Source organism: Manacus candei, unplaced genomic scaffold, assembly GCF_025592945.1.
Source record: "Manacus candei isolate 608988 ecotype Guabito, Panama unplaced genomic scaffold, ASM2559294v1 h1tg000150l, whole genome shotgun sequence".
Classification (NCBI taxonomy): Eukaryota; Metazoa; Chordata; class Aves; order Passeriformes; family Pipridae; genus Manacus; species Manacus candei.
Genome location: NW_026138198.1, coordinates 302,032 through 319,837, shown reverse-complemented (window position 1 = coordinate 319,837; position 17,806 = coordinate 302,032). Strand labels below are relative to the sequence as shown.

Here is a 17,806-nt window from a genome sequence, read left to right as displayed (position 1 = left end):
ACTATACAACCACAATTTCCTTTGAAAGCTGCTTCCCACTATGGAAGAAGTCACCAGCCTCCAGCCAAGCCATCCCACACGTGCAGGTTTTTCCATCCTTCGTTAAAGATGCCTTAATGCATCTTTATTGCCTTTGGATTTTTTGGGGGGGCCTCCTTTAAATTGCAGGAAGGGCATTTTGATGCTGGACATAATATATGGAGATATTGGGAAGGAATTCTTCCCTGTGAGGGTGGTGAGGCCCTGGCAAAGGTTGCCCAGGGAAGTTGTGGCTGCCCTTGAAGCATTTCAGGCCAGGCTGGATGGGGTTTGAAGCAACCTGGGATAGTGGAAAGTGTCCCTGCCCATGGCAGGGGGTTGGAATGAGATGGGCTTTAAGGTCCCTTCCAACCCAAAACATTCTGGAATTCTATGATTTTGGCTTGCAGGGGAGAGAGAAACATCCCAACTCTCTGCAGCAACACCAGGCACATACAGGGACATATTTACAGGAGCTAAATCTATGGAATATTAGGGACATGTACTGCAGCTCCTCTCCAAGTGAAGTGTGACAAGAGGCACATCCAAAGCTGGGACAGCTCTGAACATCGTGCCATTTACATTGGACTACTGACACTAAAAATACCTCTTGACCCCCATTTTTGGGAGCAAATGGAATTCTCTGTTCAGTTTGACAGCTTTAAGTCCAAACCCCAGGGGGTTTTAGGCTTTCACTGGGCGAGGAACCGGCAGCTTCTGGCTGCTCCATCTCCTGGTGCTCCAATTTGCAGGCAATTAGCTCCCTGAGTCCTGCCTAATTTTATTGGCAAATCAGCAGATCAAAGGGAAGAACAAGTTTTTTGTTTGTTTGTTTGTTCAAGGGAGGGAAGAAACACCCACTGAGGGGCTGCAGCCCTGAAACTTTGCCCTGATTAAGCCAGACCACAAGCCCAGACAGACGCAGAGACCTCATTAATTTGCCTTTGGAGAGGGAGAAGGAGTTTTTCAGAGCTGTGAGTGCCAGGTTCTGGCTCCAGAACCAAACAATTAATAAAATAAAGGCTTGTTCCAGAGCTATTTTGCTTCCTACAGCCTTTTTCCCCCCCCCTCTATCCTGCAGTTCTGCTGTGAAATCTCATCACAATTCCCAGTTTCCAGAACTTTCACTGTATCCCTCGCCTCAGCCGGCAATAAATTGCAAAAGACAGTCGTGGCTGCCAAAAATGTTACTCCAAGCCCAGACGCTGCTGTTCCCGGTTTCCACGTTCCACCATCCGAGTCAAAGCAAACTAAAAAAAAAAAAATCCCTAAATCCTGAGTGAGCTGGAAGAGGAGCAGAGTCAACTTAACCTGCTCCTTCTGGCACGGAGAGGCTGGAGAGACTGGCTTAGAATCCATCCAGCAAACGAGGAGAAGTGTTTGAGGAGGGTTTTTAGGTCTCACTCCTAATTTCAGGATGGTTTATTATCTTTCAGGATGGTTTATTATCTCCTGGGCAGTAAATGTGTTAAAGAAATAACCCAGCACATGTTGATGGCTATGGGCTGCAGCAAACCCTCCCAGTAGGAGAACATCCCGAATTTTTTATTTAAGAACTAATCAACTTCAAGTATTGAATATTTTGAATATCTCATGGCCAGGAGATGGAAAAAAAAAAAAAAAAAGGATGTTAAGAGGTAGGACCATTAATTATTCATTGCCATTACCAGTTTCACGAGCAGCTCTTCCCATCAGCACTTACTTGAAGACTTTAATGTAGTCGGCGAGCTCCGGGATGGAAGTGATGTCACCCTGAAAATCAAAGATTATCCCATTCACCCGCCTGCCCCAGCGGAGCCGGGTCGGTGGATCCGGGAGGGAAGGGATGTGGTGCAGGGGAGGAAGCCGGGGGGGCAACATCGCGGCTCAGGGGTCACTAAAACTGCTCCTGAGAAAGCCTCAGAGCCGCTTCCCGGGAGAATCAAGCGGTGAAAAAAACCTATGGCACAGCCCAGCAGGGCTGTTTGGAAAGCAGAGGACAAGGTTTTATTTTCCTTTGAGGAATTCCTGCTGTTGCTGGAGCCAATTCCCACCCGCCAGGTCACGGGCGGTCACAGCGGCTCGTGTTCACAAGGGGATTTTTCTCCTCCTTCAGTTACTTCCCTATGCTCCAAACAAAAGGAAAAGATGCACTTCCACAGAAATCTGACTGGAGAAGGGATCTCTGTGTTTAGAAAGACTTTCCTCTCCCCCACTGGATCTTTAGATATTGAGTTTAAATTCCCTTTTTGCATGAGGAAAATGTACAGGGGGGCACCTGCAACTCCCGGGAGCTGAAACTCAAGGGTTTTCGAGGGATAGAAAAAGGAAGGATTGCTCCAGCAGCTTCCAGTAGCAGGACAGTTTACTTTCAGTCTGCAGTGAACTGTTTATAGATACCACAGGGAAAAAAAAAAGCAGAATCTAAACAAACAATCCAGTAATTGCCCATTATCCGTATTCAATTACTCGAATGCATCTGGAAATGGCTCCTGGTTGTAAGCCCTACGGAAAGGGATGGGGGTTTTTTTGGATGAATCATTGTCCTCTGCGCTCTTATCTGGCAGGGTTTGTTCCTTAGTGGTGTGTTCCAAATCTGGTTTTGAGAAGAAATTAGAAAATATGTCTCAGTGATAAAAATTTGTCGTCGTTTCTGTCGCAGCCACTGCTTTATATTGCAAAGCTCTGCTGTTGTTAATGCCAATACAGCATCTAAGCATGGATGTAACTTCAAAAAGACCCTTCATAAACACTTTAAAAAAAAATTATATGAAGTGTAGAACCGGAAAATTTCAGGGATTTTAGGGTTGGAAAGAACTTAAAATGAAATTTAGAGACGGTATAAATGTGCAGAAAGCCTGGAAAAGCTGTGCTGGGCCAAGGCTGACAGGACTGAGCCCTTTTAATGCATTTTAATTTTAAACCCTTACATTTTTAAAGGTGGAAAACGAGCGTTAAAACAGCATATTTGAAAACACCCCCCCCAAATCCTCTGAAATAGAGACATAGGCTAAAATCCAGTGCAATAAAAGTAAGGTTTCATAAGCATAAATTAGTTCTGAAAATCACAGCAGCCGTTTTAGGTGCTGTAAAACATGAATTAGAAACAGAGGAAGAGAAACCTCAGCGTGGAGAACTCAGTATTTGGGAAAGTCAGTAGTGAGGACAGAAATCACATCCATTTAAATTTACTTTTCCATTATTTCATCAGGAAGGTGGCTTGCTGTAGCGAGGATTCAGTAAGATTCTGGTTCCTCCAGGACTTCTCCAGACACTTTCTGTGGTTCCCTGCCCCCAGAACTATCCCTCAGTATCTAAAAAATCCCCTATTTTAAAGCAAATATTATTGGGGGTCTGTGTTTTGTGTCGCTTCACTGGGCTGGGGGCAACTTTCTCATAGAGAAATAGAAAAAAAAAAGGGAGAGGAAGGAAATAAAAAAGGTTGGAGGTCTGGAAAGATTCCCAGGAGGGAAGGAGGGGACACACATGGTGTGCCTGTAACCCTTACCAGGATGGTGGATGTCTTGCCACCTTCCAAGGTAATTTCCAGGTCCGAGAGCGCAGCATCCACCTCATCCACGTCCTTGTCGCTGTTGTTCAGGTGGTTTTCCGAGGACATGATGGACAGCTTGTTGATGTGGTACTGGAAGGCAAGGCACAGGAATGACCATCTTGGATGTTTTCAGCTCAAGGAGTCGGTGGCACAACCCCTGAAGGACCCTGAAAGGGCAGAGCTGCTCTTTCCACAGCATCACAGACTGGCTGAGATTGGAAGGGACCTCTGGAGGTCACCTGGTCCTAACTCCCTGCTCCAGATGTTGTCCAGGACCATGTCCAGTTGGATTTTGAGTAACTTTGATAGAGACTCCTCAACCTTTCTGGGCAACCTGTGCCAGTGCTCAGTCACCCTCACGGCAAAAAAGTGTTTCCTGATGTTCAGAGGGAACCTCCCATGTTCCAGGTTGTGTCCATGGCCTCTGGTCCTGCCACTGGGCACCTCTGTCCATCTCCTTCCCTGCCTCCCACCAGGTATTTATGTACTTAGTAAGACCCCCAGAGCCTTCTCTTCTCCAGGATGAACAATCCCAGCCTTTCCTCATAGGAGGGATGTTCCCGGACCTTCATCATCCTTGTGGCCCATCACTGAGGACTCTCTCCGGTCTGTCCATGTCTCTCTTGCCCTGGGGAGCCCAGAACTGGACCCAGTACTCCAGGTGTGGCCTCACCAGCACCGAGCAGAGGGGCAGGATCACCTCTCTTGACCTCTGGTGATGCTTTGCCCAGTACAAACCAGGACACCTGCTGGTGGATGGGGCTGTTCCCTCCAGGGGCACCTTCCCAGTGCCTGAAGGGGCTCCAAGAGAGCTGGCAAAGAGGCTGGAGGGACAGGACAAGGGGGAATGGCTTCCCACTGCCAGAGGGCAAGGTTAGATTGGATATTGGGAAGGAATTCTTCCCTGTGAGGGTGGGGAGGCCCTGGCACAGGTTGCCCAGAGAAGCTGTGGCTGCCCCATCCCTGGAAGTGTTCCAGGCCAGATTGGCCAGGGCTTGGAGCAACCTGGGTTAGTGGAAGGTGTCCCTGCCCATGGCAGGGGGTTGGAACAAGATGGACCAAGTCCCTTCCAACCCAAACCATTCCGTGACTCCGTGTCTTTGCATCTGCTTTTGCCCCAGAAAACCAAAAACATCCATGAAATCTCACAGGAAGGACTGTGCTCAACCCACTCTGGAGTGCTGGGATGTAAACTGAGTCATTATATTTCTGTTTTCTCTCTTTTTTTCCTGGGAGGGGCCCTTGGAGCAGACAGCCCTGCTCCTGAGGGGGACATTCCTGCATCCTACAGCGACGAGTCGTGCCAGACCACACGGAATAAATGTCTGCCATCCGTCCCACAGAAGTCAATAGCAGGTGTAGCATTTATGCCAAATCACACCGAATACTTCATGAAACAGATATAAATAAATAGTTCTGGGAAACCCACAGATTATCCCCAGTTGTTTAGGGGGCACAGGGCCAGAAAGGCACAGTTCAGTAACACCGTGTACGTATTGGGTGGGTTTAAGAAAGTGCAAAACTAAAAGTTAAGATAGATATAAACACGTTTGGTAAAAGAAGGTGAAGTTATTTTTCACGTGAAATAATCGGCAGCAAACATTTAAATTCAAAATAAATCTAGTAAACTCAATTGAGGATTAGGAGACGGGAAATGATCCAACTTCTACCAGCGTGAGAAGGCCAAGCTCCCACCAAAGACCAGGTGAGGCTTAAAATACACAGTTTTAAGCTGAAGGAGAGTAGGTTTAGATAGGATATTGGGAAGAAATTCTTGGTTGTGAGGGTGATGAGGCCCTGGCACAGGTTTCCCAGAGAAGCCGTGGTTGTCCCATCCCTGGAAGTGTCCAAGGCCAGGTTGGATGGGGCTTGGAGCAACCTGGGCTAGTGGAAGGTGTCCCTGCCCATGGTAGGGGGTGGAATGAGATGGTCTTAAGGTGCCCTCCAAGCCAAACCAGTCTGTGGTTCCATGATTTCACTTATCAGGTTAATCAACGGAGAAACCCGCAAAGCCACAAAATCAAGTTTAACCCAAACCATCGGCGTCTCAAGGCTCTGTCCCACCTGCAGTGCTGCAAACATCATCATTTCCTCCTCCGTGCACTCGATCTCCTCCAGCAGAATCGCCCACTTGGACTGCTCGTACAGCTGGTTGATCCTGATGGCGTCGTACTGCGGCACAGCACAGAAACACGGAACCGTCGGAAAACGTACGTGCCCAGTTCAGGACAAACCACCTCATCCAGTGGAAGGTGTCCCTGCCCATGGCAGGGAGTTGGAGTGAGATGGTCTTTAAGGTCCCTTCCAACCCAAACCATTCTGAGATTCTCTGACCTCTCAACACAACACTTCAATCCGAGACTGAAAATCCTCTGCCACCGAAGCGAAGTGGCTCTAAGACCCCTCAGAGCATCTCTAGCAACACCTAAACATTAGGAATCTGATATACAGGGAGCACAAATCCTGTGTTTGATTCCTGCACGACTCATTTTCAAACTCCATTCAAATTTTCATGTTTTTTTTGGGGGGAAGGTTTACCAACACAAAAGCACGTTAAGAGATCCAGGCATCCTTTGCTCCAAGCCTTTGCCTGCAAGATGCAAGTGAAACAACTAGCTCTGTACCTTTGGATTCAGGTCAAAAAAGCTGTAGTACTTGAACCGCAGTAGCAAAGCCTCGTTTTCTTTCACCTCCTGCTCCATCAGGGATCGGGACGAATCCAGCCACCTGTGAATTGCCAACACGGGATAACACACACAAAACGCTCCGGCGACGCAATTTAAAATCAGCAAAGAAAAAAACCCCCCCCCAAATCCTCGACTCCTCCACTCACCCTTGGTTGATTTTGGCTTTATCGAGCAGCGTCTGGGGCTTGTACATTTTTGCTAAGGACTCTGGGGAGGTGACGGGCTGGCTCACGGCCAGGATTCCCGGATTCCCTTCCGACAGGGCGCTGTCACCGAACCAGGCGGAGGTGGGTGACAGGGGGCTGCCGTCGTGGGCGTCGTAGGTCGGCGTCATCGTTTTGCTATACAGTCCTGGGCTTGAATAGATATTTCCTACCAGCAAGGGGAATAAAAGCCGGGAGTTAGCTTTGGGACGAGCCCTGCCTTGCTCCCAACCCAGCCAACGGATGAAAAAAAACCTTCCCTTTTTCCACCATTATCTTTCCACAGTGGGAAAACACTGCGCTGCTTGTTCTCCCACGGAAAGCCGTCCCTCTCCTCTCCTCTCTCTCTCTCGGCTCTTCTCCAAGAGCAAAACTGATGGAAAACTCATTCCATCCCACACGGTGGGAAAAGACACAGGTCTCCCATGCCGGAAAAATCCTGCCCCCTGAGTCTCTGTGGCACCTGGGACATGAGTGGCCCCCGACTTACCGGTATTACCTGTTGCTTAAAGATTTTGGAAGTCAAAGGTTTTAGAGGAGCAGGAAAATAAACTAAGGGTGCAGCCAAAGAGACCAGAGGCAGAGGGTAAAAGTCCTACTGAGGTGGAGCTCACCTTTGACGGGGCCGATGTAAAGAATATCGGTGCCTATGGAGAGGGAAAAGAAAGGAGGGAAGTGAGAAGGCGAGAGAAAGTCACCCGGAGAGCAGGAAAGGACAGAAGCCAAAAATGGGCATTTTTAGAAGGAGGCAGAACAGCACAGGTGAGGTTGAACCACCCCAATGGAGTGCTGGCAGCGGCGCTGGTGGACTCGGCAGCAAAGCAACCCGAGTGACTTCACGTTATTTTACTCATGTTACAAGAACAGCCGGGCACGGGAACGCGGCATTTCCCGGATGGAAAAGCTTGCTGAGATGGCCACACACATTTGGTATTAATGTGCTGAGCGGGTGGTGCGACGTGGTGCAAAACTGATCCCCAAGCACACGTTACTCACGGGCCTTTCAAAGCTCTGCGGCTCTGTACGGATTCACAGCGTTCGAAAAACCCGCCCAAACCTTTTAAAATGAGTCTTTTTGAAGAGAAACAAGCAAATCACAGCTTGGTATCTCACACCCCCAAAATAGCTGAGAGCTGAGCAGAGAGCTGCCTCATCCCTGGAAGCGTTCCAGACCAGGCTGGATGGGGCTTGGAGCAACCTGGTCTAGTGGAAGGTGTCCCTTCCCATGGCAGGGGGTGGAAACTGGATGGGCTTGATATCCCTTCCAACCTAAACCACTCAATGAAACAGCCCCTATTCATCTCACTAGAACATTGACTTTTACATTAATATAAAATCCAGATTTTCAAAAGAAGGGAGGATCAACCACCACGTCCTAATGCCAGGAATTCCGCTGCGTACGTACACCAGGCAACGAGCTCACTCAGCAGCATCTGCTGGACATAAATCTGCCCACCAGGACCTGGAAGGTCCGACAACAAGCTGGATTTTTGGGAAAGGGCCGTGTCCTTTTCAAATCACCCTCCCTCGCAGAGCACTGCTGAGGGTGTTGAAGGCAGTGACAGGGTTGAGATGCCACAAACAAGGTCATTTGTGCCACCTCCTGCTGCTCTGAACCGCCACCTCGGGCCATGCTCCACCTCCTCCTCACTCCAAACCATCCCTCCTCCCTTGTTGCACAAGGAATGGCACACAGCTGAGCTAGACTGGAAAATTCCAAGACCAAACCAATAAAAAAAAACCTTTCCAAACCCTCATTTTTCACGACGGGTATCTCAAGGAGCAGGAGGAACTGTTTGAATCAGCAGCATCATGCCCATGACTGCCAACTTTCTGGCTAGGAAACACCAAATAATATAGAAATGGGATTCCAAACTGCCTGACAGGATGGAAAATAAAAGTGAAAACCACCAAATAAAAGAAAACCATCAGGATGCTTTTAATGCCCCTCCTAGTTTTGCTGGCATCCCGGTTTGGATGGGACCAGTGAGCACTGTGGGTACCTCCATCAAGACAGATCCAGGCATGAGCAAAAAAAGCAGCAGAAATGATGAAGGGATGCAGATACCGCCCTTCAGGCTTCACACTTGCAAGGAGAAGGCCAGGGATGATTTGCCAGGTACTCAGACCAGGTACTTACACGATGGGAGTTGGACTCGATGATCCTTATGGTCCCTTCCACCTTGAGATATCCTATGATTCTATGGTTACAAAAGCAGCAGAAAGGTGCTCTCCCCATGGGCTGTTTCAACACTGGAGCAGAGCAGTCCAACAAGAACCAGCAACAAACCACCAACACCATCTGTCAACCACATCCCGAAGGATGCTCCTGCCTCCTCCCCATCCATCCTTGCAGTGCCTCAGTCTCAGCCTTCACGTGGCTCAAGCACACAGGGCTGAGCATCAACTGGACCAACAAAAGAAAAATCCCACTTCTTGCCTCAAATTGGGCAGGTTTTTCCACAGATATCCCCCCACATTCCTCTGACTGAGTGTTCGCTCCATCAGAGCAAAGCTTCCCCTCCACTGTTCTCCTCATCCACTTCTCCAAACACCTGAAACATCTCAAAAGAAGCTTCCCTTAGAAAATCTGCCCTAGGCCAGGCAATGTCATGGAAAGTTCCAGTAGAAATAGCTACAAATTTGGCTAATTTATATAAACAAGTGAAAACAGGTCTTCTAATGGAAAGTGTTGGGCAACACGGCCTGTGGGAGTGTTGGCAGCCCTGCTGACTGGGGTTTAAATGGTTTCACTGCCAGGTTTGGGATGCTCAGTGACAAAACACACCCAGTACATCCCCACACACTGAAACCAGCACATCCTGAATTATTAACTTGTTTTTCAGAAGCATTCAGCACATGGACTGGCGTTGGAACAACGCTAGGAACAGTTTATTCAGATTAAAACCACGACTTTTATCTAATGGCACCTGAACGCGCAGGAATTCAACCTGCTGCAAGTGATTTCATTCACAGGGAAAGCCAGACCAGCAAAGTGACTCACTGAAAGAGCAATAAATAATTAAAATAAAACCCTCTCTTCTGCCTACATTTCCCCCAAAGCAGGCCAAGTATTTCCTATTAATCCAACAGAGATGCTCTCTCTCCGTGAACACTGGCTTTTGGAAAGGCTTCGTACAGACTTTCAGGATGAAAAAGCCAAATGGAAATGAAAATTGGCTGGAGCCTTGCCCAATATCTCTGAGCCAGGAGTGGGAGAGGGACTAGTCCAGAAGCATTTTTAAGTAACTGAGAGGAGAAAGTGCAGGATCAGAGCAAAACAGGGATTATTTTTCCCTTGCCAAGATCCGTGCTGATGGTTTGATGCGGAGATCGTGGTGCAAAAACCTTTCTGCCTGCAAGCCCAGTGCCACCACTGGCATTAACCACACTTCATGACCTTCCCTTCAGTTAATTTAATATCAATTAATACAAGTTTACTGAATTCCAAGGTATTTTTTTAAATCAAAGCTGCCCTGCTACCCTCAGATTGCGAGATTTAAACCCAAGAGCTTTGGCAGCCAGACACGTCTCGCCCGCCCGGCAGCGCCACTGACTCTGCAAGTCCATTTGGGATAAAGTGCTCCCACTTGGCCAAAATGATGGTTTAAACTCCTGCCATTTGCCTTCAAACACCAGACTTCCAGCAGCCACAGAACAGAGCTGAAAAACCCTCTGCTTGCAAACACCTGCATCAATTTGCTGCCCTGGGTAAGAGATGTTACTCCATCAAGGATATTCCTCCATCAGGGATGTTATTCCAATCAGGGACGTTACCTCACCAGCAATTCTCTTCCCAGTGCTGTTCTGGTTCTGGAATTCAGACTGGCAAACTACCACACAGCAATAAAAGGGGTTTCTTTTAGCATTAAAATCCACAGCTACACACAACATAAGGCAACGCTAATGCAATTAATAAAACACTGCTCTTGCTGGGTTATAAATAGGGAGTAGGACAGTGGTACAGCCTAAAACACACCTGGAATTTGACATTAGGAACGATTTTCCTTAAGAAAACCTCTCAGCAAAATGATCTGAGTGTTAAAGTGGCCACACTCGTGTTCTGGTTTATTTTATGAAGCCTGGTGTTGTTCTGCTCCCCGAAATGCGTGACAGCTCCAGACATGCATCCGTGACCGAGTGCTGCAGCCCTGCAGGACTTGTGCCATTTATTTGGGGTCTGCTTCTTGCACAGACCTCAAGGAATTAAATCAGACTGGTATTGCAGTGCCATTCTTCCCCCCTCCCACTTTTTTTCCTGGCTCACCAGACCCCGGCGTGATCAGAGGACCCTCCAACTCGAAGGCGTCGTCTTCGCACTGATCATCCAACTTCTTCTTTTTTTTCTTTGATGGGTCTCTGGGTTTCCTCAAAAGGGAGAGTTCTTCTGGATGTCTGATGTCTGGGGAGAAAATGGACCACTTTTATAACAGCAGGAGTGAAAAAAAAAGGGGAAAAAAGGCGAAAAAAGGGGAAAAAAAGGAGGACAGAAAGAATATCCTTCCATTAGGAACAACATCCAGCAATGTTCAATATCTCCCTTGGCTGATTTTCCTGCTTTGCAATGGTTAAAAATCAAGTTGAGAGATTTTTTCCCTGCAAGCCTTTTGGAAACAAGCACTGTCCTTGGCTGGTAAGGTAACACAACATTTGGATAAAATGTGGAATTTCCCAGGTACAGACACTCAAATGTAAATATAAGCACTGGTAGAGGCAGAGCCTGGTACCCCTTCCACCTATTAAATATAAATAATAGAAACACAAATAATATAAAAATATGAATATCAATAATATATAAATACAATGCATAATAATATAGAAGTATAATAATACATAATAATATATAAATAACAAAAATAAATAGAAGTAGAAATACAAATAGATACAGAAATTGAAATGGAAATCAGCATGTAGGTAACAGGCCAGGTCCTCCCCCTCCCACAGGAGCAACCCAAGAGTTAAGCAATTTATTTACACAGTTACAGGCTGGACCTTAAAGCCTGTATTTAAGGCACCCAATTTTTAAAGAGATTTTGACCAAAGGGTTTCCTTTTCACAGTAAATCTGTCCCATTTCCCTGCCCAGGACCAGCCTGAATAATTCAAAAACCATTTAAAATGAGGAGCATCTCAGTGTGTTTGTGTTTTAAGCCATGGGGAGCAATGAAAAAGAGGATTTTAGGGTCATTTCCCACTAAGGCTGTACTTTGGGTCTGCTGCAGTCGCTTCCAAGGGGGAAGGAGCTCCCTGGGAAAGCAAAGCCCACTGTCCATTGTACCAAGGAAACCACCAAGGGACTGGAGCAGGGCCAGGGGTCCCTCACTGGCACTGAGAAAACCAGGATGGGGGAAAACCCTCTGTCTACTCCAAACTGGGCTCGGTCGATTTGTGGGAACTGACCTGGAAAAGCACTGACCTGGGCATGGAGCCATCCCACTGCAGTGGGGAAAGGCTGCAAAAAGGGTGGAGAGTTCTGAAATACAGCTTGGACTGAGAAAAGAAAGGATGAGAGAGCTGGGGGTGTTCAGCCTGGAGAAGGGGAGACTCCAGGGAGACCTCAGAGCCCCTTCCAGTGCCTAAAGGGGCTCCAGGAGAGCTGGAGAGGGACTTGGGACAAGGGCCTGGAGGGACAGGACAAGGGGGAATGGCTTCCCACTGCTAGAGAGCAGGGTTAGATGGGATATTGGGAAGGAATTCTTGGCTGTGAGGGTGAGGAGGCCCTGGCACAGGTTACCCAGAGAAGCTGTGGCTGCCCCTGGATCCCTGGAAGTGCTCAAGACCAGGTTGGATGGGGCTTGGAGCAACCTGGGCTAGTGGGACGTGTCCCTGCCCATGGCAGGAGGTGGAATGAGCTGGGCTTTAAGGTCCCTTCCAACCCAAACCAGTTTGGGATTCTATGACGAGTCTATGGAAAGGAGATTACGGCACATGCCTGAGCCTGGAAGGAGTTTTGGAATCTCCTCTGCAGGTGGCTGTCCATGTTCAAGCCCCTGTGTTGTTTCTCGCTCTGGTTTTCGCACATATCCCCCCAAAATTCTCAGCTGTGTGGAGACATGCCAAGCTTTGCCAAGCTTTGCCTCTGGATGCCCTATGGAAAGCAGCCCCTCATCCCATCCCTGCTGCAAAAGACGGGCAGGAGCCAGAGGAGCAGGAGCTGGCTGCAGCCAGGCTGTATTTTCCCACCCTGAGGAATGCTGAAGGAGACAATAAGTCATTATCCTAAGGAGGGGCAGTTACAGGGCTCAGATCTCACCACGTGCTGGCAGCAGTGGGAGTTCCCTGTGCACTCCCAGGAACAGGATTATAATTAAAACTGGAATTTGTTTGCCAGCACGTGACCCGAGCAGGACACACCCCCATGGCAGATGTGGTTGTGCTGGCTCGTGTTTCCTCACACCAACATCCTTCTTTGCTAAAAACAGGCTGGAAAATATCCAGCTGTGAACTTGCCCCATCCAGGTGACTTCCAGTGATGGATCCCACTGGCCCTGGTGTTCCTGAATCCAGAGGTTGGGCACATCTGGATTTAAACAGCTTTTATATTGCAGGTCTCCCATCACAAACCATAATCCAGCACAGCTTTAACTTAAGCTTTATTTTTATTTATATATCTAGAGATGCTTACTAAGATTTTTATTTATTTTTATATAAGCTTTATTTAATTTAAGCTTTATTTTTATTTATGTATTTATATATATTTATTTCAATCACATAAGAGAATCCCAGGATGGTTTGGGTTGGAAGGGACCTTAAAGCTCACCTCATTCCACTCCCTGCCATGGGCAAGGACACCTTCCACTGGATCAGGTTGCTCCAAGCCCCATCCAGCCCAGCCTTGAACAATTCCAGGCCAAAAATACGTAGATTTATCTCTATATGCCGATAATATAATAATATAGATAAATACGTAGATTTATCTCTTTATCTCTATAATATACAGAGATTAAAAATCTATAAAAAGACTTAAAATATATAGATTTAAATATATTTTATATATATAATATATATACAATATTATATATATATGTTTTATACATATAAATATCTCTATATATTCTATAGTCGGATTTTTATATATATATTTATATTTTATTTCATATACCAAATTTATTGTATTATTTATTTTTGGTTTTATATTTATTCGTATAATATTTATCTATTTTATTTCTTTTTTACAGATAAGCTTTATTTAATTTCAGCTTTAATTTGACACCTATTTATTATTACTACATACACATCACCCCACTAAACCCCATCCCCGCACCCACCAGTTTCACTGCCCAACTTTTTTGACCATTTCTAGCAATAAATACCTAGAGCATGAATCCAGCCAGCTCCACGCATTCCCATTTATCCCAGCCAGCTTACCTCATGGAGGAAGAATCTGCTGGGACAACCGGGGTCACGCGCGGGGGACAACAGGCAGCAGAGCCTAAAACGAGGAGTTCCCCTGGTATTTTGGAGCAAGGTTTAGACTCTGATGTTTATTTATGGTGCATTAGCAACTGATGGAGCCTCTCAGCTGGAACCACTCAGGGAGGCCGGGAGAAGGGCTCCGGGCCAAGCCCGGCTCCTGGAAGCAATCTCTTGGAGTCGGCCCAAGGCTTGACCATCTGATATCAAAAGAGACTTTTTATAGTCCCTCAGTTGTTCCTGACGCTGTCAAGAGGGTTACAAGGATACAGGCAGCTGCTTCCAAACAGCACATGGCTGCAGGGCACGGCAGAGGCAGCACATCCTTGTGATGCCGGAGCATCCCTGCAGCTCAGCGCGGCTCCCTGGGATAAGCCGTGAATTCCTCCCCAACAGCATTCTGGGGGATGTACCACGGACTCCAAGACTTTACAACCTCACTGAAGCCAGCTGAAGGAGTGGCTTTAAACTGAAGGTTTGGATGGGATATTGGGAATGAATTCTTGGCTGTGAGGGTGGTGAGGCCCTGGCACAAGTTCCCCAGAGAAGCTGTGGCTGCCCCTGGATCCCTGGAAGTGTCCAAGGCCAGGCTGGATGGGGCTTGGAGCAACCTGGGCTAGTGGAAGGTGTCCTTGTCCATGGCAGGGGTGTTGGAACTGGATGATCTCTAATATCCCTTCCAACCCAAACCATTCTAGGGTTCTGTGAGGAAAAATTAAAAATAAAGCTTGTTGTGCTAAAAACAAGAGAGCAGAGAAGCATCAAGAGCAACACTGATTTTATTTCCCACCCCAGATTATGATCCACAAGTGTACAAACAGTCTTAAATAGAGTTGGGCTTAGAAAACATGGTGTTTGACTTCTGCAGCTGAAGTAGAGTCTATCCTAGTGTGGATGATGGGGCTTCTGTTAACTAAAAATTGGACAAGGAACTGCTCCAAAGGCTGAAATCCGTTTTCTGGCCATGAAAGCAAGAGCAAGATCCTTAGAGTGTCCAAGTGGTGCAAAAAAATTCAAATCCTTTATACAGGTTTGGGATTTTATGGGTTTTTACTAAGTGCCACTGAACCTGGAGGAGCCCATTTGCTGGAGTTGTTCACTTGGAGGTAAAACATCTCCCCAGGGTTTGACTCCAGCCTCAAATTCCCACACCAAATCCTCTGTTACCCACCTCATCCACATTTTCCAGCTGAAGCCAGGCTGCCAAAGGTCACTTTGAAGGAAAAAGGGGTCAGTGAGATGTGGGTGGGCCAGCAGAAGGGACCTGCTGAACACAGCTAATGTGTTGACTCTTCAATTGACGCGTTGGTCGGGGCTGTGTTTGCTTTCCAAGAGGTTCCTTGTCTGTACACAGGGGACAGATGGCACTGGCAAGGTCTAGAATTGACTGTGAACGAGCCTTTTAGCATTTTATTTCTATTTATTGTGTAAGCATGTAGAAACCCAGCTCTCCAGCCTCTCACTGAATGTCCCTGGCACTGCTGGTGGTAGCCACCAGCAGAAACCATCCACAACATGATCCACACAGAGGGGAGAGCATCAGTCAGAAACTGCTCCAAAACCATTTTTCAGCTGGACCTGAGCAGGAACTCTCTGCATTATGGCATCTCCTGCCCACGCTGGACCAGCTGCAGCTGTGGCTGAGCCCTAACATTGCTGCAGATCCATGTCCGTGTCCCTCATCAAATTTAGGGGATCTGTTGCCCAGAGAAGCTGTGGCTGCCCAATCCTGGAAGTGTCCAAGGCCAGGTTGGACAGGGCTTGGAGCAACCTGGTCTAGTGGAAGGTGTCCCTGTGCATGGCAGGGGGTGGAATGAGATGGGCTTTAAGGTCCCTTCCAACCCAAACCATTGCAGAATTCTGTGGAAAGGTCATGCCTGAGCCTGGAAGGAAGAGTTTCAGAGCCTGAAATATGACTGTGAAGGAGACCTTCAATCTCCAAGAGAACTTTTTCCAACTCCTGAATGAAGCCATTTTACAGCCTGTGTTGCCTCTGGCTGAAGGGAAACCCCTTCCCTGTGTAATCCCTCATTTCTCATCCAGTCCCTGCACAGCCTGTCTGGCCCAGCTGTTCCCATTTATCTCCCACCCAGAGACGAACAGCAGAGCTGGGATTAAACCTTCCTTCTTCACAGAGAACCATCTGCACCCAAAAAAATTACTCTAAAAAAAAAAAATCTGCTTCACAGGGTGCAAAATTCCCAATTTATCCTCTTTTGCACTAACTCCACCAAATAAATCTTGCAGCTGCTGCTTCTTTAAACTCCAAGGCGTGTTGTGATGGAAATCCCAGAATGGTTTGTGTTGGAAGGGATCTTGAAGATCATCCAGTCCCACCCCCTGCCATGGGCAGGGACACCTTCCACTATCCCAGGTTGCTCCCAAGCCCTGTCCAACTTAGCCTTGGACACTTCCAGGGATGGGGCAGCCACAGCTTCTCTGGGCACTGGAAAGCAGTGGTGGGAAGAGATGGGAGCAAAATCCATGTGGTCTCAGGGTGGGAGAAAGGGTGATTTTACTTCTTGTCCTAATCTAAGATGCAGAGTCCCCAGAACCCACCAGTCAGCTCAGCAAGGGGTCAGGGGACCCACAGTTATGATTTCTGTGCCCCAAGGGATGGGCTCTCCCTCCCACAAGGAATTAAGATTCATGGATTTCTTGCATCACCCACATATGGGAGACGACGTCACTGACCGGAATGGGCCGAGTATGTATCAACTTCCCCAAATATTAAAATTATGGGAAATCACGCTAATTTCAACATTCAGCTCTGATACATAAGGAAAATAATGTGATATATAAAGAATATTTTGATATAGAAGGAGAATTAACGTACCAAAGAAGTTTTCAGCAGTCAATTTCCCACCCCACTTCCAGCTCCCTTAAGGACCAGAGGGTTGGTTCAACCGGTTAGCCCTTGAACCATAAAAACTCCCTTATTCTACTTGTAGCACAGACAGCATTTAGGGGAAATCCTCTCTTTAATGCTGATCCAGCCACCCTCCGCCAGGAAATGTGTTTTGAAGTGGGATATCTCTGGGAAGTGGGATATCACTGCACTGGATCAATGCTGCCTTGAACCAATGACTCATAAAAATTACAGCCCTTGTGCATCACTATGATGAGCCTTAGAAAAATGAGACCTCAAACTCAATTTTTCTTCCACTTCAGACTTAAAAACAACAACAAAAAAGTATTTTTCTTTGGAAGGAGTGAATCCTGTGGGTCGTTTTTCACAGTGTAAGTTTACAGAATTAAGTATCCGACTTATCTTCAACATAAATTCACTCGAGATAAAGTTTTGCAAAACAGATCAGAGGGGGAAAAAAGAAACCTAAAAAAAAAAAAAAAAAAAAGACTTGCATAACTTCTGAAGTGCCTGGAGATAAGGCTGTGGTTGTACTGGACTCTGGGCAGGATCTGATGGAGCAGGTCCTCACCCTCCAGCACAGTTTACCGGGTTTGTACATTCAGAACATTTTATTATGGGTTCTTCAGATGCCCAGGAATTTAAATATTTATTTGGGCAAAAGCCAAGCTCTCCACTTGCTGACGGGGCCCTGCAGCTTTGTCAGGACATCCCACAAAGCCTCCTGAGATACTCAGTGAGCTCTACGGGCGCAGGATCAACTTGGGCTTCCCCTGGCAGGGGCTTTGCTGGAGCCTTCCCAAATTCTGGGGGTAAAATCCAAGCGCCCGTTGACTTATTGATTTGCTGAGGGAGCAACGATCTGCAAAACCACCCAAAAACAGGGTCAGCGGGGTTTGTAGTGGTGTGAATGTCCATGTGAGCGGTACCCAGAGACAGAGGAGGAAGAGGAAGAGGAGGAGGCAGCAGTGATGGAGCCAAGCATTACTGCCAGGCCAGTAAAAAGGGCCATTGGAGACACAGAGTCAACAAACACTGAATGTCTGGATGTTTTTTTCCATAAGTGGGACGAAATCCCCAGACTC

At 47.2% G+C, this 17,806-nt stretch overlaps 1 protein-coding gene across 4 annotated transcripts in view; it reads right to left on the bottom strand.

The window, feature by feature from the left end:
- Positions 1-17,806, bottom strand: part of FERMT2 (FERM domain containing kindlin 2) — a 53,649-nt gene that overhangs the window by 10,246 nt on the left and 25,597 nt on the right. For 2 of the 4 annotated variants that reach the window (XM_051772124.1, XM_051772125.1), the window contains exons 3-9: positions 10,708-10,842; positions 7,055-7,087; positions 6,384-6,609; positions 6,175-6,277; positions 5,615-5,722; positions 3,506-3,640; positions 1,721-1,770 (exon numbers count right to left, since the gene is read on the bottom strand). In XM_051772124.1, the coding sequence (XP_051628084.1) occupies positions 1,721-1,770; positions 3,506-3,640; positions 5,615-5,722; positions 6,175-6,277; positions 6,384-6,609; positions 7,055-7,087; positions 10,708-10,842 (790 nt within the window). The remainder of the gene's footprint in view (positions 1-1,720; positions 1,771-3,505; positions 3,641-5,614; positions 5,723-6,174; positions 6,278-6,383; positions 6,610-7,054; positions 7,088-10,707; positions 10,843-17,806) is intronic. The other 2 variants (XM_051772126.1, XM_051772128.1) reach the window with 1 other exon arrangement.